Source organism: Mchenga conophoros, linkage group LG18, assembly GCF_057382185.1.
Source record: "Mchenga conophoros isolate Kocher_MC1m ecotype Shallow Benthic linkage group LG18, M_conophoros_male_GT1.1, whole genome shotgun sequence".
In the NCBI taxonomy this organism is placed as follows: Eukaryota; Metazoa; Chordata; class Actinopteri; order Cichliformes; family Cichlidae; genus Mchenga; species Mchenga conophoros.
This window is the reverse complement of record NC_140543.1, coordinates 28951302-28976799: the sequence shown is the minus strand read 5'-3', so window position 1 is coordinate 28976799 and position 25498 is coordinate 28951302. Positions and strand designations below refer to the sequence as shown.

Below are 25498 nucleotides of genomic sequence, written 5' to 3'. Positions count from 1 at the left end.
AAACATTATGGCGTCACTGTGACGTTGTAGGAATTGAAAAAATATAAAGTGTGTTGTACAGCTCTATCCATGCCCTTTCATATCGTATATTACTCAATATGGATTCTTGAAATTTATTTTCAAGGTTAACTTTGACCTTGGGTGCTAGAAATGAAGGTGAAGGTCAAATGCTTAGCCAACCTAGGTTCTCATGTCCCCCATGGCCTAGTATATTGTTGTGAAGTTTGAAGATGATCCATAAAAAGTTGTGTTTTATAGAGTTTTTACTGATTTTCAACATTTAATGTGAAGTTGACTTTGACTCAGTTTTCCCCTAAATTAAATCAGCTGGAGATTTTATTGATCTCTAGCATCATACAAAGTCGGAAAATAACATGTTGAAGACTGTGGATGCTAGAGTGCTAACAAACAAACAAACTGAACCGACTACATACTCCCTCCCTTTGGGGGAAGAACAAGACTGAACAATATATATTTTTTCCCAAATTAGTTTTTAATGTGGAGATACTGAAATAACAGCGTACAACAAACAGACAGATTTCTTATACATTCTATACACAAACTTAAAGTTTTAGTAACTTTAGCAACTGAAAGGGTTTTACAGATAGTACTTTTGGACTAAACGACAATCATAATACTCACAAAGCTGAAGGGCAAGGGTCACACAAAGGATCGCGCCCTCACTGGGCTCACAAAAACTGCAGGTGTGCTTCTGGTTTGACGGGACAAGGTAGTGAAAAGGAAATCACAGCAGGAGCAAGTAGTTTTAAGAGCCACAGGACGGGGACAAAAGACTCCATATACACCCCCCCCTCCCCCCAGTAACACATTCATATTGTTCACCTTGTTGACTTTTACAAAGCAAGATGTAGTTTTAGATCCAATAATTTGTTTACTCATCCCTATCAGCAAAAGAATTCTCTTCATATGAAACACACATGAGTTTGCTGTAGTATTTTCCAAAATATTTTCTTTTGGTTGGCTCGAGTCTCCTTTGGTGTCAGATGGATGAGATTTGGTACATGCCACAACAGAACAAAAGTGTCTACATGTTTACAACACTACCAAAAATGGTTTAAACTGGTTATTGTAGCTTCATTTCCTATGACTCAAAGCCAGTAATATCAGATTTATCTATCTGAGCCTGTTGGGATGTTTAAACGTAATATGAATTATGACCCATTCTCTTTTTTAATAACCAAACATTTCAAATTTTACTCTGTTAAGAACGTCAGACAGACAATGGTAGTTTCACTTTTTAACAAATCCAGCTATAACTGGGCTAATTTTGTTACTTTGAATACACACTTTTTTTTTATTTGCACTACAGCTGTCTCTTTTTTAATACAACAGGACCAAGCTGATTGACTCACAACTTTAAATATACAAACATATTATTCTGACTATCATTGACAGGCAACCTGAAATGTGTTAAGGAAGCAGTACTAATGATATGCCCGTACAGTTACACCAAGACGTAAACAACAATCAAAAACACCGTAACATTTACCAGCCAGTTACGGCTATGCGAGTTATGACCCTTCGCTGGACTCTTCCCCAGCTTCCTCGTGGGCTCTTGGATCCATCTGTGACAAAACAGGAGATTTTGATGATTCGTTTTCTCCTCGGCCTGCAGTGGTTGGGTCATCAGTTGGCTCAGCGCTGGTGTTGAGGAATGCTTGATACTGGTTCCAGAAGCCTGCTGAGCTCCTAGTGGCTGGAATGTTTGAGGAAGTCATAGATGTAGAAGAAGGAAGTTGGTCAGTGGAGGAACGGCGACTCCGGGCTGACGGACGTGATGTTTTGGATACCACGCCGTGATGCTTCATGTGCCCCTAAAATTGAATAGATTTGAAAGATTTTTATTTATAATCATCATCTTGTAAAGACAAATCTTAATAGAATTTGGGTAGGCTAAAATTGCACAGCAGAGGTAATTTTAGAGTCCAGCTTAATTCAATTCAGTTTAATTCAATTTATTTAGTGCCAAATCACAACACCAGTCACCTCAGTGTGCTTTACATTGTACAGTAAAGCACTTGGTGACAGTGGGAATGAAAAACTCTCTTTTGTGTAGGACAAAATGCTCTGTTCAACACAGTAATTGTGCAAACATAACTACACATCTTATTGATATAAATGATGGAACTTGTTCCTTACCTTCAGCCCACTGCGACTGGCGTACTCTTTTCCACACTCAGCACAGCAGTAGGTCTTCTTCTCAGGACGAGACATCGGAGACGGGAGGGTTGGAGCAAGGTTGATGGGGCCAGAAGCATCCAGTATTGAACTTGAGCCGAATCCACTTATGCCATCTGCCCGTTCTTCCCTCCCATATGAACTAAAATGAAAGCTTTGACGTGTCTCTCTTACAAAAGTGGCTGTTTTCTGGGGTTCGCCTCTTACTTCAGCTCCAGTGTTGTCTGTATCCTCCAAAGCTGACGTCAGCTTGGGTTCTCCTTCTGGCACAGTTGCTTGGTCTTGCTTTGGTGTTGTGGGTGGAGATGAGAGCTCTTTATCTTTATTTATGGGCTCTGGTGATTGGGGCCTTGGAGAGACTGGGTCTGATTCCAAGGTTGTTGTTGTATTACCGTCACAAAGATTGGGGTTAGAGGTGGTGCTGGGACAGGTGTAGGAAAAGGGATCATCGAGAGCAGGTGTGCTTTGCAAGTCCTCTACGTTTGATTTAGAGCCAAGGAAGGCATCGGAAGAGGTAGATACTTCATCCTCTCCACAGTCCATCTCAGTAGCAGTAGGTGATTCTGTGGTTTTGGTAACACTGGAAGTAAATGGTGAAGGGGTAGATTTTGGAAGATTGAAACCAACAGTGGCTTGTGGAACTTGGTTGTCTTCGCCAGTTGGTGAAGCTTGATCTGTCTGCTGGGATGCAGGCAAAGGGACACTGACAGTAAGCACAGGGGGGTCTGCACTGCCTGGTGGTGAAGTCTGTGTGGTGGGATTCATAAAGGGGTCAGGGCTTAGGTCAGAGGGGGGAATGTGGTCTGGGCTGGAGGGTGCAGACTTGCCTGGATTTTGAGTGAACTCAGCTGATTTCATACTGTCAGAGGCAGGGACAGAGGCAACTGTTGCAGTATTAACTTGTTGAGTTGGAACCATACTCTTTGAATGGCCTGCGAGGGGAGGTGTATTACTTGAAGTAGCATTTGGGTCAGTGCACTGGGACTGAGATTGTACCAAGGATATGGCTTTAGATTCAGCTGGCATCTCATGTGCAGAATCCTCTGTGCCATCTGGAGGCAATTGTCCACCAAGGTGCATACGGATATGGTGCTGAAGCACGAGAGCATTAGTGAACTTACGTTGGCACAGTGGGCAAGAGTTCTGTACACGTGCATTGGGGGGCCGGGCATGATGGGTGGCAATATGGGATCGCAGACTGCCTTTGGTAGAGAAGGATCGTCCACATATCTTACATGGAAAAGGCCGTTCTCCGAGGTGTGTGGCCTGGTGCAGCCGCAATGCTCTGGGGCAGCTCAGCACTCGTAGACACACCCCACACTGATTGGATGTAAGGTTACCAGCTGGATCTGTAATCAGTGATGGTAACATGCCTCCTGCCATGGCACTTGCTCCATTGGCACCCATGCCTAGGGCAGCTACCATTTCGCGAGTGAAGTTTGAAACCGAAGTAGTAACAAGGCTAGAAGACAGTGGAGATGCCATGACATATGTGGTAGAATTGCTGGCATTTGTGAAACTACTGTTTGCTGAAGTTGCTAAAGAGGTAGTGGTACTGCCAGATAACATTTCCATCACAGAATTGGAAGTATTGGAAGAACTCCATGGAGAAGAGGAAGGTCGAGGGGCCTTCTCTAGCTTCTCGACCAGCCTTTGCAGCTTAGAGGTTTCCGATGTAGGAGTGGGGGCTATGGAGGAAGGCAGGGAAGATGCATTGGTAGTTGTGGGTGGACCTGTGACTTTAGGAAAAGAAGAGAAGGGAAAGGAAAGCTGGGAATGGCTTGAAGAAGCATGTTGGTGGGAGCCTGGAGCAGAAGGTAGAGGGGTGCGGAGCAAGCCCAAAGCTGGATGGTTGTAGAGGGATGAGTGTGCAGCTGGGGTAGAAGAAGGTGTGGAGACAGTTGGGAAAAGAAGCTTAGGTAGGTGGGCTAGCTGGGAATAGGCAGCAGGGGAAAGCACTGGGGCATGGGGAGGAGTGTTTTCATCAAAGTGATGCTGCTTGGCACCCTTGAATAATCCTGTGATGGCAGAAGATGAGGACAAGGAAGGGTTTGAGAGAAGGGAGGTTGCGAGAGATGAGGTGGAGGAAGACGATGAGGAGGATGAGTTGGATGAGCCAGTTGTGATAGATGCTGCAGCAGCTACCACTGCAGCTCTGTTAAATTGCAGGAGAGAGTGGGAAATCAACGCTAGATCAACACTCGGGGGCAGGGGTAGGGAAGATGGGGTCGACCCTCCAGAAGCCCCTAGTGGTAGCCCAGTACTAGAACCACTGATTTCCAAACTGTCTCCAGATGTTTCATCCTCAGCCCTATTTTTTCGCTTCTTCTGTATCGTATTCATGGCACTAGTACTGCTACCGCTGCTCATGTTTTGTCCCATATCCGATCCCGCAGTAGTCCCTAATGCAATCCCAAACAAAGACGGTGGCAGAAGTGACAGCGAAAGCTCGGGGTTTTGTTCTCTGTGCCGTAGGAAATGAACTTTGAGGTTACCTCGTGTAGTGAAGCGGCTGAGGCAAACTGGGCACTGGTAGGGTCGTTCCCCCGTGTGTGAGCGGAGATGTATCTGCAGGGCTGAATCACTGCTGAACATTTTTCCACAAAAGCGACAGGCATGCTGGAGACGGCCGACAGTGTTGTTGGAACTGGATGCAGAAGAAGATTCTCCTCCGTTAGAAGCAGATTGCAGAGCATGTTGTGAGTTTGGGACTATAGGTACTGATGTGGGGAGGGGTGTGTTAAGGAAGGAGAGACCACTGTGCCCGCTCACTGAAGTAGTATTTGGAGACTTCTCATGAAGATACCGACTGGGTAGAGCTAATGACAGTGCTAGCGGATAGGTGGAGGAAGCCACTGTGGTGGCAACAGAGGAAGAATTCAAGGGAGCTGATGAGCGAGAGCTCACCCTTGTGAGACCATGAGCACCAGCTGCCCCACCTGTTTCCTCCATCTGCACCTTGTTAGGCTGCAGGATTTGAGACAAGGAGGTGCATTGCTGTGTGGGCTTGTTGACTGCTTGGGAGGGAAGCAGGGAGGAGAAACATGCTAGAAGAGGAGCCATAGAGGTGGAAGGCTGAGATGCAGTTGGCTGGGTTATTGGACTAGATGCCCTTTTACTGCCTTCCAGGCAGAGCTGAGGTACAGAAGGGAGAAGATGTTGGGCAGGTGTGTCTATGCTATAGGAGGCTCCACCAAGGCGCAGGACCTGTCTACAGATCTCCTCTGTTATCTGCATCTGGTGAATTTGTCTTTGCTGCAACACCCGAAGCTCCTCCAGGATCAAAGCTATGCTCAGCTGGGTCCTAGAAGGTGCACCCGAAGCAGATGACACTCCAGGGCTTGGGGTAGGTGTAACAGGACTCGGAGGGCCTTCGGGCACACGACTGGGGCTTCCAGGGTGTGGTGGAGGACATAGAGAAGCAGAGGATGAGGAGGAGGAAGAAGAGGTTGTGGTGGTGGCTGATAGTCCCAGCTTGGGAGAGGCCATTTGTGAGCTTCTGGGAGGGTAGGTAACAGCACTTACGAAAGCTGCGGAATTGCTGGCAAACAACTTGAAGCCAGGTGAGAATTGTATGTGGGATGTGAGAGGGGAGTAAGGGAAGTCTGATGAAAGGGAGGGCTGTAGGTCTTTGAGAGGCTGCTGGTGGGGCTTTATCGGTGAACAAGGTAGGGATTGACCCTCAGTAAGTTGAGAGGCGATCTGAGAGCCCTTGAGAGATGAACAGAGCGTATGGGGCAGCTGGGAGCTTTGAGGAGAAGACAAAGAGCACAAAGTAGAATCCGTGATAAATGAAAAGAAGTGTGACTTCAGTGCCGAGGTGTCATCTGCAGGTATTGAAAAAAAGGAAAAGAAATTTAGGTGGCTACTTCACGTGAAGGGTATGAAAAAACAAATGGTCTGTAGGAGGTGAATTTTGGCCTCAGGGGTTAATTTCCAGCCAACTAAACTAAATGTTTTTTCCTGTTCTCTTTGTGCTGCTTCTTTACTGCTGTCTGCACACAGACACACATGCTTGCACACAAACACACACATGCACTCAGAATATACTCACCCGCAGAGGAGACCACCTTGTTTCCAGGGAAACACACACAAGACCTCCACTTCCCTAAAATAAAATAAGACGCATCCTAAGGCAATCTTTCATCTATGCCTTTCTTTCTTTCTTTCTTTCTTTCTTTCTTTCTTTCTTTCTTTCTTTCTTCCTCCATTCAGTCTGTCTTACTGAAGAGCCCATCCCCCACTGGCCCAGTAGGGGTGTCAAGAGTTAGTTCTTAGTCAAGTACTGAACACTTTGCAGGGTATCTGACTGGCTAGTAAAACTGACTTTAAACAGTTGGGGGTCCCATTCCTGATAGGCCAGCCAGAGGAAGAGTTTGTCGTGCAAGCAAAACAAAAAGGCCATGACAGACATGACGACTCAGCAAATATGTTCTGCAAGCAAACTCCGTAACACTTTGTATACTCACGTGCACCCAAATGCATACAGAACTTCCTGCTGTTAGCTCAACAGCTACAATTTTGTGACACAATGGGGTCCCTATTCCTGTAACTGAAGTGGACAAGCGGACACAAATACACACAACTGTGTGTACACACACACACACGCGCACGCCTTCACACACACGTCTTTGTGGGCATGTTCATGCTTCAGTGGCTAGCAACAAAGCTGAATGGGGACAATGGGCTGTTGCAGTTAGAACACCTTATACAGTGCCCCACAAAGTTTCTTTTTCCTTGACCTTCTCGTGCTCACGTCTTTGCTTCAAACCCTAACCCTTTTCATAGCACACGCCTTCAGGTTCACCTTGCATTGTTTTTCAGTGATACTGCTTTTGATTTATTGTGTTTTTCTGAAATGTGGGTGGTCTGTGTGTTTGAAACTGGCAGTGTGAGAGGAGTGAAGATACTTGGGTTTAATAGGGCCAAGGAAGCAGCTTAAGGCTTAAACCTGCACAGAAGGAATTAAAGCGTCTGCACTCAAATTATTCCAGCAAGCCATTTTCTTAGCACAATGCTATAACATGCACATTTAACTTTGGTTAAACTTTTAGCGCAAATGAACTCAATTGAAACACTTAAATTGAATTAATAAAAGGCTGATTAAGAGTAAATGATTACATCTCAGTCAACAAAGCTTAAAATATAAACAGTAAAAACATATTTGAAGTCCCAAAGGAGCTAATAGTCATTTTAATTTAAACTGTAAATGTACATCCTAAATAAGCACTACATTTTAATGTACTTGTGTAAAAGGCACAAAGCGCATACTAAGAAAAGGCTAAGTCTCCTATACTACGGCATCCAATGTGAATATCGTCTTACTTATTATTGATCATTGTTCTATTGATTTATATAGTCTATGTCTCACCATGCTCAAGTTTCCGACAGGCACCCAGGGTCAGGCTCATAAGCTGCTGGGGTCGTTTCTGTTTCCGACGGGACATGCTTCAACAGGATGGGACCGACGCAGGGGCGCATTGGCCAACACACAACTTTTACTCTGTCTCCCTGCGCACTGAAAAAAGCAGGTAACTAAATTACTTAGACAAAAAAAAAAGAAAGAAAAAAGAATTAAATAAATAAAGACAAACTACAGTATGGTTTCCAAAAATCTGACACCGGGTGATCCGGTTCGATTAGACTTAATAAAGTGGCTCCACGTTTGTGGCATTGTGGAGAAGAGGGGGGGAATACAAGAACCAAAGAGGCATGTGTGACAGTTTCTCTCAACAAGTCTTTCTATTCTGAAAACACGGCGTTGGCCCTCCTTCTCTGGACACACACACACTCGCACACACGCATACACACAGCTCACTTGTTCATCCACTACTTTGCATTCAAATGGCGAGTGAACACCCCATCTTTTGAGCCGAGAGTCCACTGCTTCTGTTCGGTAAACCCTTACACATTTACGCACAAGTTCATCACATTATGAGTCCTCCCCGAGCAGTCGATTGTTAAAACGTAAAAGCTAATAGTGCGCAAGGAAGGAAAAAATCCGTATCCGCTAAAACCTTGTTTCCCGAGACTATAAATCAAACGCATCCTGTCACGGGGCGTGTTGTCGAACACCGACACTTCAAAGTGTGCGTGGGCTGTGTTCCCCCCTCCCGACACCTCCACAAACAGCCTCCTGCGTGAGCTCGGTGAAACAGAGCGCCTGAAATCAGGTGAAATTTGCAACAATGACGTCGAGGGAGCTCAGCTGAGTGAACATCACCCTCTCCGAGCCTCTCCAACACATAAGGCCACTGACTGGAGACACAATGCTCCCTTTTCAAACCTCATCACGGCTGCTTAGCACGTGGAGTTGGAAAAAAACACAGCCATGGTGAGGAGAAAAATACATTTTCCACTTGGGCCCCGTGACAGTCCCCCACCCAAAGAGCATCCACCTTCTTCCCTCTCTTACTGGGGCTTGGGCAGAATAATAATGGAGCCAAAATTCTAAATCAGTAATTAATACGGGTAATAACCATCCACTAATCTGACGTTCTTAACAGCAAGATTATATTGGGAAAAAGGCTTTCTGTCCAAACCAGGCAGTGATTTCGGAATATTGTAGGGATTAAAAAGGAAATCATTTGGCTAATAACCTACGTGTCATTGTGTAATCGCTGGTGTCTTGTAAAAGAGAATGAAGCCATTACTCTAATAGCAGACAAACAGTCGAAGCGGATAATATCATCCCTTTTAACCTGGTCTCCATCATTCCAACAAGGCCTTCTTATTCTTCTTAATATTAGTATGATTTTCGTGCCATCTCGCCAGTTTGATCGCGTATACAAAGGCTGAACGCGCGCCCGTGTGTGTATGTGAGCACCAGTGTTTGGAAACCAAGCTCAAAATCTGGCCCTGAGATGCGCGTCCCCGCTACTGTACGGCGACCTGTTGCACGCCACGCGCGTTCCTACATCATAACAAGTTATGATTCATAAATATTATGACTTCTCCGGAAAAAAATGCAGTCCCGGATGTGCATTTCCCCCACAGGCCGCGCGTCGCCGACACAAGCCCGTTAAATATAACACAAAGAAAACTTACCATGTTCGAAACGATGAATTTTTGGCAGCGATATTGTGTAATGACAGGAGAGAGAGAGGGAGAGAGAGAGAGAGTGGGGAAGCCGGGGAGCTTGTGTTGGGAAAGATCGGCTCCGTCTCTCAGCCGGGACACTGGCGCAGCATTTTCCTATTCACTGCCAGGGATGCGCAGTCACACAGCCGCATTTTTTTCAATTATTTATCTCCGTAGAAAACCGCGTTCTTTCTCTTATGACAAAAGGGTTATTATGCCTGAGTGTGTTCACCCAGAGTCCAGGGTCAGGAGCGAAAGCAGGACCGGTGCAGATAGCCGTAGCCTGCTCGCTACAAGGGGAGGATTATGTTTTTCCCCCCCTTGGCCGTAGATTACGTGTCGCTCTTCCTCCCCTCTTTGTATTTGTCGGGGCCTGCTCCTGTCCGGCCTGTCTGCGCTAGCTGCGGTACTGTCTGTCTGTCTGCTAAGCTGGCTCGGTGTCTGTCTTCCTGTCTCTTATAATTAATGGCCCTCGCCGCCAGACGGTCCTTAGGGAAACTGTGACCACGGTTACCTCCACATTGGCTCTCAGTGTGCATGTCACATAAGAGTGCAGGCCCGGGAGCGCGCACACCTCTGATGCAGACATGAATCCATGTAGGATTTAAGTGACAGAGGTTCCCATTGATAAAAATAACAACCACTACTGAGTCATATTATTACCCTCCTAGGACCTGGCGTCCACATATGTGGACATCACATTTTGGGTTATTTAGACCAAAATACTCAATTTTGCTCTACAGGGGCCTGATATCCACTTACGAGGACATTATACTGTTACTGTTCTATCGAAATTTCAAACGAATATCCTCATGTGGCTCTCGTTTTTCTTAGAAACAAAAATCAGGTAAAAAAATGAAAATCTGGTAATTCTTTGTTTTTACAATCATCGGGTCCCAATCAGCCCAAATATCAAAGAGAAATTAAAAATGCATGCCGTGGAAGAGTTCGGGTCTTAGGAGGATAATGATTTCTTTTTTTCTTTTTCTTTTTTAAGGTTAGATATCTCTGTAGATGTAGTCCACAGACTGATGTTGTATTGAATTATCAAAAAAAAGAAAAAGTGAGCAGCCCACTTGAGCCACTCTATCATTATATTTCGTTCATTTTGGAGACAATAATGTGAAAATCAGTAGAAGTAAGTGATGATATAAAGAAAAATTCTAGTCTCCTCCAGAGTATTTACAGGCAATTTATCTTTCTTTGGTGACCCCTATGAGAAAATATGAATGATTCATGTTCATGCACCGCTTATATTAGTGTTAAACAGTGTAAAAAGCTTCTGCTGTGAGTTTCTTTGTGCATTACAACGCTTATTTTGTCAGCTAATGATGTAGTTGTGCCAGCAGCCTCATTTTTTATTTGTATTACTGTCATGATATTGATTATTGATTATATGTCTCCCTATAAGCAGACAGGTGCGGTGGCTTGTGTGCTACAGCAATAAAGCCACTAGGTGTCTCTCAAAGACATGTTAAAAAAGAATACCAGTGCTACGTAATTAGATACTGAACGAGTTTACAATATCTTTTTAATCAGTTGATTGGACACATCTATATAAGGTCCTACAGTTGACACTGCACGTCAGAGCTCAATCTGAACCATGACGTCCAAAGAATTGTCTGTGGATCTTCAAGACAGGATTGTATTGAGGCAAAGATTTGGGGAAGGGTAGATCTGCAGCAGGAGGTCCCAGTGAGCACTGTGGCCTCTATCATCTGTAAATGGAAGAAGTTGGGAACCACCAAGACTCTTCATAGAGCTGGCTGCCTGGCCAATTTCTTCTTGTCTGTAATTGTCTGTACAACCAAATTCCCCCCTGTGGGACAATTAAATGATTATTCTATTCTATCTGTTCTAATGAAGCTCGTTAATGACAGTTCTCTGCTTTGTTGCAACCTCTGCTAGCGAAAGTCCACACCTGTACGGCTTACATTTTATAACAATGACAGTGCTGCACATGCTGCAAATATTTCATTTTTCTAGTTCAACATCTGCAGGCATTCACTGTTCCAGTGTCTTGAATGATACAAAGTTGAAAAATAGAAACATCAAATTTCATTTGCTTCACATTGCCTTGTGTTGCTCACATCACTTCCTGTTATCTAGATTGCATTATACCTTAGATTGTAAAGTGAGCGCAGTACTCAGTGTTAAGGGGAAGATATTTGTTTTTATTGTTGTTAGGGGCCCAATTGAGCACCGTCCTGACACCTTTACATTCATACCACTCTCCAAAAAGAAGGAAAATGGGACAATGGTGGTCTGACTGGATCTCGTAAATACCTACATGTCCTTACTCAAATAAAGGTAAAGAGACAGTGAGTGCTACTATGGTTCAGGGGTTATGCTTGACTACTCTAACAACCTCATTCTGATCCTCTTGCCTTGTCGTTGAGACTTACGTTAAAAAAGTGAGTTTTGGATGCACCATTTTACTCTTAAGAGTCTAGTGAATAAAGACCCCTTTATGATCCATCCATCCATCCATCCATCCATCCATCCATCCATCCTAACCACTTTTCCAGGGCGCTAAAAATTATCCTACCTGGCAGTGGATGAAAAGCAGGGTACACCCCAATGGGCCACCAGTCTATCACAAGGCTAACCCAATAGATAGACAACCATTCAGGCTCACATTCACACCTACAGCCAGTTTCAAACCACAAACCAGTGAAGGAAAAGTGTTTGCAGCCTGAGAGACACACTATCCATCCCGGCAACCAGCAGAGAACTCAGACTTATTAGAGGAGGTTTAAGGCCTCTGCTGCTCAGAACCTACTACATGCTGGATATCACTGAGGCCAGAATTTGTTTAAACCATGGGTCCAGAGAATAGTCGCAGTTATGGTAGCACCACATGGGCACGAGCATTATCACCCGTCTGATGGTTTTAAGACCCAAAACATCCTATGACTTTAGGAAACATTACTGATTGAAGAGTCCAGGATATTGTACATTCAAATTACTCATACTGTTAAGTCAGTTAATAAATAACAAAAGAGGTTTTTTTTGTTATTTATTAACTCTTAGCTTCATGCCTAATTCTATGAAGTTACATTGTCATTAAAAAAAACAATAACATTTGAATATTTCAGGAGCTAATTGGTGTTTCTTGAATGGATGTGGCAGGTCTTTGAAATTTTGAACCTTTATTATAATGAAAAAAATGGATGTCATCAGCTCTCGTAAGTTCACATTTCTTAGAGGTGTCTATTAAAGCATGAAAATTACAGTAAGACCTCAATACAGGATGCTTCCTCCAAATTTTTAGATTTTTCATCAGAGATGCCAGGAGAAAAATTGCAAAAATGTTCCCTTGACAAAAGTTCTGTGATTATTTGCTTTTCTGTGTGCAACTTTGTGCACCGCATCTTTGTGCCGAAATCCAACCCAATCCATTTCTATACTGAATATTCTGAAGGTCGTGTTTTTAATTGTAAAAAAGGCTTGGGGAAGAAAAGAAGAAAAAACCCCAAGGTCTTCTTTCTCATGTCTGTGCATGGAAATGTTGGCAGAAATAAAACAAAATTACTTTGTGTAAAGCTGAAGACCTGTGTTTAAGAGCAAATAACGCACATATATTTGTATTCCTTAAGACAAAAAGAAAAATTAAATATAGAGGTAAATACCTCGCCCTTCTGAGCTTGCTGCATATGTTGTTTGTTTTGTCCCCAGTATCACTGACTGAATGGTTCACGTTGATAGTTTTTGTGATGGGAAAATACAGTAGTATGCATGTGTGTTTCTTTTTTTTTTTTTTTTTTTTTTTTTTTTTGGCCTGTCCCGTTTGGCTCTTTTGCCATCAGAATTGTTGTCTAAAGGCAAAGAAAGATGCCCAACGGATTTACTTTACCAAACTGACCATCCCAGCCTTGCCGTAATGGTCCATTTGATTCACCTTTTATTGTTTATTTTATTTTCACTTACTGAATACGGGACAGACTTGACTGGGGGAAAGAAGGGGAGAAAGAAAGAGGGAAAGAGAAACAGCTGAGAAGAGGGACGGGGGAGAAGGGCAAAAGACAAAAACCAACAGAACGGGCAGAGAAAAAAAATGCATATATCAATCACCTGGATCACCTGCTGAGAAAGAAAAAAGAAAGCAAGCAGAAGAGAACAAGAGTAATAGAATAAACAACATCACAATGATATATGGGAATATGACAGTAAATACTAAATGTTAAACATTATTGTGCAGCACATAAGATCAACAGAACACAGTGTGCTTTGAGGTAGGAGCCAAAAAGGGTGTAGTTTGTGGGTGTGATCACCCGTGTGTACACCTGTGAGCATGGACGCGCTTGTTTTTTGTTTTTTAAAAGGTTCCTTCATGTAATAATCTGCTAGAGGGTGTGGGGGGGCCACAGCCCCGTCCTCCAGGGCGTGAAGCAGGTGTGGAGGAGATCAAAACTCCAGACATCCAGAGGCCCCCAGAACACAAGAGACCAAGGAAGACCAACAGAGGGGCAGCTGCGCCACTGTCCCGCAAAGAGCTGAGGAGAGTCCCAGATGAGGGCTCACTCAGCAGCCGCGGAGCAGAAGCCAGGGGGAGTTGCAGTGACGCGCCCGTGAGCTCCGCCGGCAGCCAGCTGCGCCTGAGTGACCGAGCCCCAGGCCGAGAGGCCGGGGGCACCCCACCTCCGAAGTGGCCCGAGCGAGCCCCAGGCTCCAGGCCCCGATAAGCGGCCGCCAAGGAGTGAGCCGGTGTGTACCTGGACGCCCATCCCCGGACACAAAGAACCACCAACGCACCGATGTCTGAGGGGGTCCGCCACTGGCAGGGGAAGTGGTGGTAGGGGGAGATAGGCCTCCAAACCTTGGAGGGCCTGAGGTGTCCCCAGAGAGGTGGCGCCTGACACCCAACCTGACATATAGACACAGACATACAGGCACACACAGATACAAACATCCATTCCCACCCTCATGCTCTCATATGCACTTACTCCACACTCAACCAACGTGGAGACAGACATAAAGAGACGTTGTACACACGATCACACTCCCCAAGCGTACTCTACAAACCGGGTCTAGGTGTCCCCGCCCCTGGAGGGGGGAACTGCACCCAGACCCAGGTGGTGTTTCCCTTTTCCCTGCGGTGGGGGGAGGCAGACCGCCCTGACTCCGCAGCAGCAGGAAGGCTCCACACTCCAGACCGCAGTCGGACGGCCAACTCCTCCTCCTAGTCCTAGCCCCCCTGCTCCAGCAGGTCGCAGAGAATGGGGGTGAGACAAGACTCCAAACCTCCCTCCACCCGCTCATTGTAATGTTGATGCATGTGTGTTCTAAGGTGCAATTAAAACCCAGGAGGGCTTGGAGCTACCTGCCAGAGAGCAGCAGGTAAGCGCATGGTCCCTCCTGCTAGCCCTCAATGTCTACGTGTATTTAAAATTGAGAGGTGGGCAACGATGCCAGGGGTGGGGTGTACACCCTGATGGTACTTTGGACTCCGTGTATCGTGCCCACCCCCAAGATCCTATATGTATGTGTAATGAGAGTGTGAGTAATGTGAATGTCTAAGTTGTGGGATAAAATTGAGGCAGAGGCAGCCAGAAGGGGACAGAGGGGGGGGTAGCCTCCTCTGCACCCTGGTGACATACCCCTACTCCAAGGCCCTGCATGTGTGGGTGGTTGTGGTGGAGCGGGAAGAGGGAGGCAGCTGGAGATGGGGAGGGAAGGAAGGGAGGGGCAGGTAACCCCTCCCTGGGGCCAGCTCCCCCACTGACCCCAGTAGGCACCCCCATGTGTGTTTCAACAAAAAAACCAAACCTCTGTTATAAGTTCACTGGCCCAACAAAGTCAGGTAAAGCTAAGCTTGCTGAAAGCTGCAGTCATGTTTCTGAATGACAAAAACAAACGTATGGAAAGCGTTGGACATGTGGGACACACATGGTGTAGGACAGCTAGAGAGGAAACGCTTTATGTGACGATGACATGTTTTAAATTGTGCAGGGACATGATGTAAACTCTAACCTTAAACCTTGTATCTTCAGAGTTACCTAATCAATTTCCCTGCCCCACTCCCCCCACTTTTGCCCTTCCTCCCATCTCAGGATCAGCTGACCTCTCTGAGTGCAGTGAATCTGTTGGGATTAGCCTCCAATCGGCAGTCTGATCGCACACAACTCACGCACTCACAGATGGCTTTAGTCTGCAAACACTAAGAAGCTAACGGGTAAGGAATGACACTTCTGTGGCTTTTTTAGAAATTTCTAATGATACATAGTTGTTAGTTAAAGCATTAAAGTTTTGGGGGAAATACAGAAAAGAAGAGCACATGTAAAGGAAACTGAGCCAGCCATCTGTGTCAGATGATCTCCTGATCCCTCCACTGCAACAGCTTCAGTCTAAGTGCAGTTAATGCTCGTCTACAGTCAGTGTTACAACACCTTTGCTACTATTTTAAAGCAAAGGAACCACCATATATTACACCTGGGTTTATTAGATAATTGCTTTGTTTCATTTGATAATGTTTTAAATATCTGATAGTATATATTATTGTAAAGAAGAAGAAGAAGAAGAAGAAGAAGAAGAAGAAGAAGAAGAAGGGTTTTTTTGGTATTCTATGTCATTTCTAGCACTTTTAGTTGTGCTGATATATTCCCTGACAAAAGTGGATGAGGCCTTTCTGATATTTTTGTACACTTTCAGCATGTTTTCTCAGTAAAACCGCTTACTTTGTGAAGTATCTATTCATAGAGCACAGTAGGCAAAAGCCCAGTAGACAGGATTACTGGTCTGAGTGCACAGTTGGAGTGAAACAAGCATTCCCGGCTTGTCACCATTCCAGCGCTGCCTGTGTGTGGTTCTGTCTTGTGTTAGTCTTTCTTATACATCACACAAACATGTTAGTCTGTACAGTTGTTGATATTTGTACGTTTTGTGTGTTTGCCGCTTAATCAATGTGCTTATTTGTTTTCGTCCTGTTGTATGAAACCAGTGTTTATAGTATCCTTGTCACGATGGCCTCCATGGATGAAGAGCTGACCTGCTCTGTGTGCCGAGACACCTTCAGCCAATCCCAGCCCCTGCCCTGTGGTCACAGCTTCTGTCCTGCCTGTGTCCGGGAGGCCTGGAGCAGCCAGGGTGAAGGAAAAGGTCGCTTCACCTGTCCCCAGTGTCAGGAGGAGCACGGCGAAGTGCTGTGCGACTGCTGCCCTCCCGAGGCAGAGAAAGGACAACCGCCATTGGCAGTTAAGACCTGCCTGAGGTGTGAAGTGTCGCTGTGTGCCGAACATCTCCGGCCTCATCTTGAGAGACCGGTGTTTAGCACCCACCTTTTGGTGGATCCGCTGGGCGATCTGTCCCAGCGAAGGTGCCCGGCGCACACAGAGCTGTTCCGCTACTACTGTGCTGATGAGAGAGTGTACGTGTGTGGCGACTGTCTGCTGGAAGGAGGCCACGCTCAGCACAAAGTGAAAGCACTGAGGCACGTGGAGGATGATCTGAAGGTGTGCTGGATGGATAATCAATTAATGTATGTTTTTATGTTAACGTGTGGTTGCTGTAATACCTACTGGGTGATTTTTTCAGGTCATCCTTCAGACACTGCTTATAAAAGCAGAGGAAAAACTGAAAGATGGAGAGCGAATCCTCAAAGAGCGTGAGAACATCGATTCCACCATGGTAGTGAGTACACATATTTATCTGTGCAAAGGAAATCTAATGACTCATAAAGCTGTTCGTACCAAAATCACAAGTCATGTGGTTTGATTGTGTCTCAATCACTGATCTGCCAGCAATCCAGTATTCTGTCCTCATTGGTTCCAGGATTCTCTGAGGCAGGACGATGCCCAGGTGGAGCAGCTGGGCTCAGACCTGCAGGTCCAGGTCAACAAGCTGGTGGTGGCACTGAGAGACATCACCAAGAAGGAGAGGCAGCAGGTCATGGATCGTGTGAATGAAGACTGCTCCAAAGTGAGGGACCACATGCACCACACCCTAAGAATCCAGCACTATCTGGCCTTACTGCTGTCAGAGACAGACCCTTTCCTGCTCATCTGGGTGAGTGTAGCATTAAGTTTTTCCAGAACTAGGTCATGCAAACGAAACTAAATTATAGCTTAAGACAGGATGCACCAGTTTCCAGTAACGATCCAGTCCAATCTCTGATTGGGAGATTAACTGTTGTACGACTGCAGAATATCATTTTTAGCCAAGGAAATCCACCACTGTAGTCCTGACTGGAATATGCTGCAATACCCTACACATATACACAGTGGCCAGAGAGTGAAGCTTTACAGCAGATCACACATTTAGCATGGCTACATATTAGGGCGATTTGAAAATGCAAAAATATAGAAATGTAGGAATTTATAGAAAAAAAATCTACCTGAGCACATTCACATTCACACAGACAGCTGCTTTTCATTCTGTTGGTGCATTTTTCTCAGCTGTCCTTGACTTTTCTTTTCGCAGGCCTTTCAGTCAGATGACACAAAGTAAGTCCAGAACAAACCAGTCAGACTGAATTAGGACTCGTCCTGAGCTGTGTTATGTTGACGTGTGTTTGGGTTGTCATGTTAGGGAGTGTTATTACAGTGGAAGCTCGAGAGAAAAGAGAGATAGAGAAACAATGAAAAACACAAAATAATAAAGGCGTTATTTCATTTGTGCTTTTGATTTGTAGGTTATTAGCTGAGCTGAACAGTCCACTTTACATCCCTGATCCCATCAGCGCAGACAGGAAGCACATTCTGGAGGACATCGAGCACAAGTACCGCGAGTTCATCACTGCTACCCTCCGCTGTCTCAGTGACCTCAAGAGGGAACTCTGTGAGTGGAATGAATGTGTGACACTTACCTGCCCCGCTAATGATTTTAACGGAATAGCTAGACATTTTGGGGAATGAAGCTTGTTAGCTTTCTTGTTGAACCTCAGAACTTAACCCACATGTCAGAGGTGCTCTGTTAGACTGAGATCTGGTGACTGTAGAGGCCATTTGAATTCCAGTGTAATGTTCAAGAAACCAGTTTGAGATGATCTGAGTTCTGAGTGACATGGTACATCATCCTGCTGTAAGCAGACATCATAAATTACATGGCATTTAAATAATGCTCAGTTGGTCTTAAGGTGAGGCTCCAGAGTGCAGTCATTTACATATTCAATTTAGAAGTGAAAGGTCAGCTAGATAGATAGATAGATAGATAGATAGATAGATAGATAGATAGATAGATAGATAGATAGGACCAATGGCACCTTTGGTATGATGGACTGTAAGCAGTCTTCTATGTATGTAACTATGTAACACCTCTGTAGTCAACGACCTGATTTTTCTTGACATTGTTTGGAGTTCATGTTTGATAAAACCTAAAGAATGTGTTTGTGGGTTTTCAGTAACACGTAGATGTCATTAGCAAATATTTCTCAGTTGGTTTCTATGGTTCACTGGAGGACACACTTGCCAACACTCAGAGACTGACAGCTTGAGCAAACAAAACAAAAGCTTTAATAAGATGCTGCTGGTAACTTACAAGAGTCTACGCAAATTCAAAAGCAGCAGACATCAAAATCCCAAATAAGGACACAAAATCTAAGCTGGCACTAAAAACAGGAAGACAAACATAGTGATCAACAAAGGCGGGGAACAGAGGAGCACAGACAAATACAAAGGTAGAGACATGAAGCTGAATACACCAGCAATCTGTTTAACAAACTCTGAGTCTAACGCTGACCTCTAATCCCAAGAAGAGAAACTCAGTTTTGAGTCCAGAATAGCAAATCAGAGTCAGTTCAACTCTAAAAATGTTTGCCTTGAGCTAAATAAAGAAAGCATCATCAATGGAGTTAAAACCATGATGAACCATCTATGAATGTGTTGAATAAATAGGAGATGATGTTTATGTTAAAAAGCACGAGTTTAATGACCTGAATTATGCATATACATGTTTGTAACGTTTAAGTTTAAATATATTTATTCAGATGTAACGCAGTGGGGACAAAATGAAGGTGACAGCAATTGAGGATGTAGGTGTGGCTCAAAAGCATATATTTATAAATCTCTGTTTTGCATTTTAAAAGTTCTGTTTTGCTCCATAGAAATGGGCGAACAAGTTTAAGTACTACGAGGAAAGTAACTAAGATTTATCTCTCTCCTTGCAGTAACCAGTCCCTTGAGTCTGGACACAAACACAGCTCATCCTCTGTTGAGCATCTCGGATGACCTGCGCTCAGTTACACGAGTTAAAAACCGCCTGCCTTGCGCTGCTCATCCCGAACGTTTCGACCACTGGCCGCAGGTCCTCACCGTCCAGACCTTCTCCTCTGGGACTCACTACTGGGAGCTGGAAGCCGAGGGATTCTGGGATGTGGGCATCTGCTACCGAAGTATTGGACGGAAGGGCAAAGAAGGCAATGCATTTGGGAACAACAAGGTACAAGTGTGCCGCAGAGCCAGAGTGGTTAATCACACTCGTTCCAGTGTTAGATTTTGTGTTTTCTTTGCTAACTAATAGAATGAGCAGGAGCCTCTGTTTGATGCCTGTCCCTGACATCTCTCAGTCTGTTTGGCATCAGTGAAAAAGATTTTTTCCTTCGAACATCTCATTATTCATTCAGTCAGAGTGAAACAGTAAATTTGGCCTTGAAAAAAAGTGAACCTTCTTTCTATTTTCCTCTGGTGCACTAAAGCAGTTCAACAATTGTATTCCAGTTCTATTCTTTCCTAGTCTATTCTTTTGTGTACATTTAATTTTATGTTTAGGTTTTTTACTAAAATCACTGCCCTGATTTAACCGTCAATGATCGAAGCACATTTTGCAGAAGGATGAGAACATTTACAGTGATACCTTCCTTGTCAACCACATGCAATTTAAGATATAGCCAATACTTCCTTGGAACGCTGCAGTGATTTTTGCTCAACTTAAAATATATATCAGTTACTAAAATTATCGCCAGATCAATTTCCCCCACATCAGTAATTGTTTGATAGTAAAGTTTCAGCTGAAATGAAAACATCTTCCTTGATTAAACCCCTTGTAGGTTTCATGGAGCTTGACACAGCAGCACGATAAAAAGCTAGCCGCCTGGCACAACCGCAGGAAGACCCGCCTCACATACCAAATGACTGGGAACCGCGTTGCTGTAGCCGTGGACTACAGCTCAGGCACCATCACCTACTCAGAGGTGGGACCGTCTAACAACCTGATCCACCTCCACACTTTCTCCACCACCTTTACTCAGCCGGTGTGCCTGGGCTTTGGACTCTACAAAGCTGAGCTCAACAGTCGGATCACTATTGTTAAAGTCTGATGTGATGAAGAGGACAGCTAGGAGGATGATGATGATGAACTCTGTGCTGTTTTGGCCATTCCAAAATAAAGTGCTGTTGTTTTTTCCCCGTCTGTGTAACTTACGCAAACCTCTGTTGGAGTCTTTGCCATGAGCTGCTGTTTCTCTGCTTCCTGCTCTAAAACAGAGCTTTAGCTCTTCCTCACCAAAGAGACAAAACTGTGTCTTCTAAAGCTGCGATCAGCTGGCATGTGAAAACATTTCCAGAAGACACCCAAAGGGAATTTGATACTTCCCTAAACACTAGATGGAAAGGCTCATTTTAAAGGGGACCAATTATGTTCATTTCCAGTGTTGCGCAAGTTACTTTGAAAAAGTAATTAATTATAGTTACTAGTTACTTCAAAAAAGTAACTGAGTTAGTAACTGAGTTAAAATATTCTAAAAGTAATTAGTTACTTTAGTTACATTGTTCAGCACCTTGATTCCACAGCAATTAGAAATAAGGATGGCCTTTGTTTATAAAGTAATGTAGTTATAGAAAAGCTGGAAATTTGTTTGGCTGATATTAATATGATAAACTTGAACTTTTTTCTCACTCCAGCCTTTCTTAAACATCTCTGAAGCTCTACCTCTGTTTTGGGATTTCCTGTCTGTATCTAGGAGTGTCTAGACATTAAGTGCATGATCAAAGAAAAGCACAAAAGCAGCATCTTTATGGATCAAACGGTGCTGCGGATCGAGGAATCCAGCTCTATTTACCACATGCATAAAGACCTGGAAATAAATCTCGCTGTCTTGAAGATGGCGAAGGATCTTTTGATTCTTGTGAGGAGATCAATGTTTTGTTTGGGAATTACAGGGGGGGAAGGGGAGAAAACTGCCACTCACTTGCTAACTTTGCTCTTTGAAGCTGCTCACACTTATTTATCTTTTATATTACTGTAAACGTGAGTGGGCGGATGCAGCATAAAGGGTGAGAACGAAGCAGATGGAAAGGAGGGAGAGAGAGAGAGAGAAGGGAAAGAACAGGGAGATAGACAGAGAGATCAGAGCAGTCTCTATCTTGGTTGTGATCAGCCATGCTGTGAATTAATGTGACAGAGGAGCGGGACAACAAGGATATTTCAGTCCTTCAGATATGGAATACACGATCCTTTGCATGGGAACAGGTGATCCTCTGTTTATTACTTTTATTATTCTCACAATCTCATAATTTTGTAGTCAGATCATGTTTAGTCACTGTTGATGAATAACACAATGAATTGTGTAATTCCTTGAATGAGGAAGCATGATGCATTTGTCTCTGAATAACTTTGTTGAAGCTTAGAAGGAAATGTTTTCACCCTGTTGCTGATTTTGCACAGATAAATGGATGATATTTAAAAAATGCTACACTTTGAAATGGCATTGGAGGCGTGGGGGGGGGAGGGGGGCTTTGCATTTTACTCATTTCAGTGAGCTGAACCAACAGAAAGTCTTTCGAACCTGCAGAGAAGATGAATGTGTGTACGTGCGGCTACAGCGTGTGTGAGTGTGCGCAACAAGAGGCACAAGTGGGAGAAACAGCGAGCGTGTGTGGCAGACAGATGGTCACTCAGTGGAGTTGTTCCCCATCTCTCTCTCTCTGATTCCCTTCTGGGTCCTACATCCTCTCCCTTGTCACCTCTCCAAAGTCTTACCTCATCTTTTTTTTCCCCTCTCTTCCACACCTTTTCCGTCCTCGTCTTCATCCGTTAAGCCCGGACTTGGATCTTCACTCACCGTGCCGCCCCTTATCTTTTCTCTGTCTCTCCCTCTCTTCCCCTCCTCAGCTACATCTCTGCTTATTTTTTGCTGACGACATCAACTTGAAAATATCAAGAGATTTTTTTCTGAGTGTCATTCTGGACCCTGTTGACACAGCACAAAGGACACTGAAGAGATTTGGGGATTTGTCTGGGGGTCAAAAAGGGGGAAACTCGAAAGAAAAGACTGACAGATATGACCAGCAAACCAATCTGAGTCAAAACTGCCTGGAAAACATAGACTAAATTAAAAAAACAAACAGGTTTTCTTTCTCTTTCTGTTCTGATATAGAGTGTTTCTTTAGCCGTAGCATGTTTATTTATTTTGCAGATTGCCCAGAGTGACTATTGTCCTTAGAAATTAGAGATATTTGACTTAAAAAAAAATAAAATCTCAGGTTCAGTCATGCACCTCGGGTCAGTCCACCCTGACATCCTGCTCCTCCTGGGCATGCTCCTGTTGTGGGGACCTTTGGGATCCAGGGGCCAGAATGACACAGAGCCCATCATCCTTGAGGGGAAATGTTTGGTAGTGTGTGACTCCACGCCTTCGTCCGAGCCCGCCGGAAACGCCCTGGGCATGTCGGTGCGCTCTGGCTCGGGTCGGGTGGCCTTCTCTGCCAGCCGCCAGACCAACCACGAGCCGACAGACATGAGCAACCGCACCATGATCATCTACTTTGATAATGTGAGTTATCAGATATCTATGTTTATTATGCCCATTTGTAGCATACTGTGGCAAATTGTGACAGGTTTATTTTTTACAGTACAGAATGGGCAAACACACAAAAGGCTCTGTGCTATCATTTTGTAGTCAGGTGTCTTCTCCCATTGGGTGTGATAATGAGCTGATTGCTAAACTTTTGAACTTGTAGTGAAGCCACATAATGAAAACATGGTTGGATTATGCTGCACAAGCTGCATGTCCATGGACATTTTAGAGGGAGGGAGGGATGTATGAAAATAGGTCTCAGTAGTTTGGAAGTAAGCAATCTGAACAGACGAAAAGAATGACCCATGTCGTGACTTTATCATCCCCCGTCTTTTTCCTGCTGTCTGTTCAGATTTTGGTTAACGTGGGCACTCATTTTGACCAAGAAAGTAGTGTGTTCCTGGCACCAAGGAGGGGGGTGTACAGCTTCAACTTCCATGTGGTGAAGGCCTACAATAGACAAACTATTCAGGTACGCCCACTCAACTCTGAGACTCATAGCTGTGGTTCCAGTGGATCACTCTCTTAATCTCGCTGGTTCCCATCTCTTAGGTTAGCCTGATGGTGAACGGCTGGCCAATGATTTCGGCATTCGCCGGGGACCAGGACGTGACCAGAGAAGCCGCCACCAATGCCGGCCTGGTGATTATGGAGAAGGGCGACAAGGCCTACCTCAGACTGGAGAGAGGCAACCTGATGGGAGGCTGGAAGTACTCCACATTCTCAGGCTTCCTGGTTTTCCCCTTGTGAGAAAGATAGAGGGTTGAAGCGCCGCAAAGTGAGAATGATTGAGAGAAAAAAGGGGAAGAGGTGGTGGGAGAAAAGAAAGGCTTCAATCTGTAACCTTATATAGTGCATGAAAAGATGGCTTTTATGCAAAAATGAGATGATTGTTCAAATGGACCAAAAAGAAAATGAGAGTAGATGGCAAACATAATTTCTCTGAGGAATTCATTTGCTCTGTTTTGTTTGGTTTTTTTTTTATGTCTAAATGCTTGTTATAGGAGATACTTTGTGGCAAAATTCTAAAGTAGCCATTTAAAACATGGGCTTCTGTGCTAGAGTACCTAAAAGCTTCTGTTCTTAAGTGTTTCAACACTGCTGTGCTCCACATGCCATCCTGTCTATGTTTAAAAAATCTCTTTATTCTAGTGTGCTGTATGACTGCTGTTCCTCTATATGCCTGTTAGTATAATATAACAAATGTTTATTTACAAAGAAATTTCTATCAAAGACCAAATAAAATAGTCTAAATCTGGCTCAGTATTTCACTTTGAGTATGCGAGCGAGATTGATTTCAGACAATATCTGATGAATCACCAAGACCGCGACTGTTTAATCTGCTTATACAAGGCAGTATTTCTCATCCCTTCCATTGTACCCTACCTAGTGCCATGGCAGCTGTTTGTAAATATAGATCCCACCAGCAGAGCTGGCATTGGCATGGACCGAAGGGACCAGCGTGGGACCCGGTATGAAGTGTGGTGTACGGTGGATGCTCCTTACAGGGCCGCAGACAGATGGAGGCTCTGTCGAACAGGCAGGTTCATCTCTGCAGGGCTGCCGTGGATAAAGTGTGGGGTGCTGTCACATGTAGTCACTTACGCTTCCGTGGTTCATGCCCACCATCTTCCTCTCTCTCTCTCTCTCTCTCTCTCTGACTTCCTTTGTCATTTTCATCCTTCTGTTACCAGAATTATACATTTATGAAATTAGGATGATGAGTAAAAAATTCATAAAAATGGAAAAAGCCTAGATATGAATTCACGCTGTCATATTAATGCTCCCAAGGAAGAATATCTTATTAAATTAACCTCAAGTCCTAGGCAGGAAATGATGGCCTTTCTAAATAAATCTCAGAAAACACAATGAAATCTTGCAGTGTTCGCACAAATGTTAAAATGTTTTTCTTTTTTATACTTTACACCTAAGTGCCACTGTACTGATTGGTTCACTCTTCAGCCACGTAGAGTGAGTAACCTCCGTTTTGCCCCGAGCCCCACAAGGACCTGCAAATACAACAAACTTCAAAGCCATTGGCAGTTTATTTACTTCAAGATTTGCTCCACTCAAATACAATTGTATCTGACAGGGTGTGGCATTCCTGTGATCTGACCTCAGAGGGCCCTATGTAGAAATCTAAGTATGAGATTATTTAAGATTAGTTTACACTTATATGGTCTAATTAATTTGTGATTAAGGAAACTGACCAAAAGAAAAAAGAAAACGAAAAAATGAATCTGGGGCAATAAGAGCCCTTTTCTGTCCCAGTGCCCTGAAAACTGCATACATAACAGACTGAAAGCTAGTAATTATATTTTAATATTAGGCCACTAGAGGGCACCAAAGCCTAATTAAAAAACTGAATCGCATATGAAAGCGCCAGACCATTACATTAATACCCAGAGGAAGCTAATATTAATGTTCCAGGTGTACCAGTAACCTTGGGAAATATATAATACGCCCTCGTCGTCTGGTTATATACATCTA

General features: G+C 44.2%; 3 protein-coding genes across 8 annotated transcripts; 2 read left to right on the top strand and 1 right to left on the bottom strand.

Moving 5' to 3' along the window:
• Positions 1-472: 472 nt before the first annotated feature.
• Positions 473-9693, bottom strand: sall2 (spalt-like transcription factor 2). 5 transcript variants are annotated; one of them, XM_085254689.1, is made up of 5 exons: positions 9247-9693; positions 7571-7717; positions 6254-6307; positions 2161-6026; positions 473-1835 (listed from the first exon to the last, which is right to left on the bottom strand). In XM_085254689.1, exons 2-5 carry the CDS (start codon positions 7644-7646, stop codon positions 1533-1535), a joined length of 4299 nt encoding a protein of 1432 aa, XP_085110815.1. In that variant the 5' UTR covers positions 7647-7717; positions 9247-9693; the 3' UTR covers positions 473-1532. The 5 variants fall into 5 exon arrangements, with proteins under 5 accessions (XP_085110815.1, XP_085110816.1, XP_085110817.1 ...); XM_085254690.1 differs by lacking the exon at positions 9247-9693 and adding an exon at positions 8803-9237; XM_085254691.1 differs by lacking the exon at positions 6254-6307 and having other exon boundaries at positions 9247-9692.
• Positions 9694-15339: 5646 nt separating this feature from the next.
• Positions 15340-22688, top strand: trim110 (tripartite motif containing 110). Of its 2 annotated transcripts, none has more exons than XM_085254631.1 (9): positions 15340-15454; positions 16220-16730; positions 16813-16908; positions 17050-17283; positions 17698-17720; positions 17909-18054; positions 19382-19653; positions 20261-21681; positions 22324-22688. In XM_085254631.1, exons 2-8 carry the CDS (start codon positions 16242-16244, stop codon positions 20528-20530), a joined length of 1530 nt encoding a protein of 509 aa, XP_085110757.1. In that variant the 5' UTR covers positions 15340-15454; positions 16220-16241; the 3' UTR covers positions 20531-21681; positions 22324-22688. The 2 variants fall into 2 exon arrangements, with proteins under 2 accessions (XP_085110757.1, XP_085110758.1); XM_085254632.1 differs by having other exon boundaries at positions 22251-22688.
• cbln12 (cerebellin 12) lies at positions 22688-24267 on the top strand. Its single transcript, XM_085254633.1, has 3 exons — positions 22688-22984; positions 23361-23480; positions 23561-24267. Exons 1-3 carry the CDS (start codon positions 22703-22705, stop codon positions 23756-23758), a joined length of 600 nt encoding a protein of 199 aa, XP_085110759.1. The 5' UTR covers positions 22688-22702; the 3' UTR covers positions 23759-24267.
• Positions 24268-25498: the final 1231 nt, after the last annotated feature.

Coding starts and splice junctions, on each gene's coding strand:
- sall2 (XM_085254689.1), bottom strand. CDS start 7,646: ATGTCCCGTCGGAAACAGAAACGACCCCAGCAGCTTATGAGCCTGACC. Junction 6,027..6,253: donor CAAGGTGGTCTCCTCTGCGG/GTGAGTATATTC, acceptor CAATACCTGCAG/ATGACACCTCGGCACTGAAG. Junction 1,836..2,160: donor CCAGTCGCAGTGGGCTGAAG/GTAAGGAACAAG, acceptor ATTCAATTTTAG/GGGCACATGAAGCATCACGG.
- trim110 (XM_085254631.1), top strand. CDS start 16,242: ATGGCCTCCATGGATGAAGAGCTGACCTGCTCTGTGTGCCGAGACACC. Junction 16,909..17,049: donor ACATCGATTCCACCATGGTA/GTGAGTACACAT, acceptor CATTGGTTCCAG/GATTCTCTGAGGCAGGACGA. Junction 19,654..20,260: donor ATGCATTTGGGAACAACAAG/GTACAAGTGTGC, acceptor AACCCCTTGTAG/GTTTCATGGAGCTTGACACA.
- cbln12 (XM_085254633.1), top strand. CDS start 22,703: ATGCACCTCGGGTCAGTCCACCCTGACATCCTGCTCCTCCTGGGCATG. Junction 22,985..23,360: donor TGATCATCTACTTTGATAAT/GTGAGTTATCAG, acceptor CTGTCTGTTCAG/ATTTTGGTTAACGTGGGCAC. Junction 23,481..23,560: donor ACAATAGACAAACTATTCAG/GTACGCCCACTC, acceptor CCCATCTCTTAG/GTTAGCCTGATGGTGAACGG.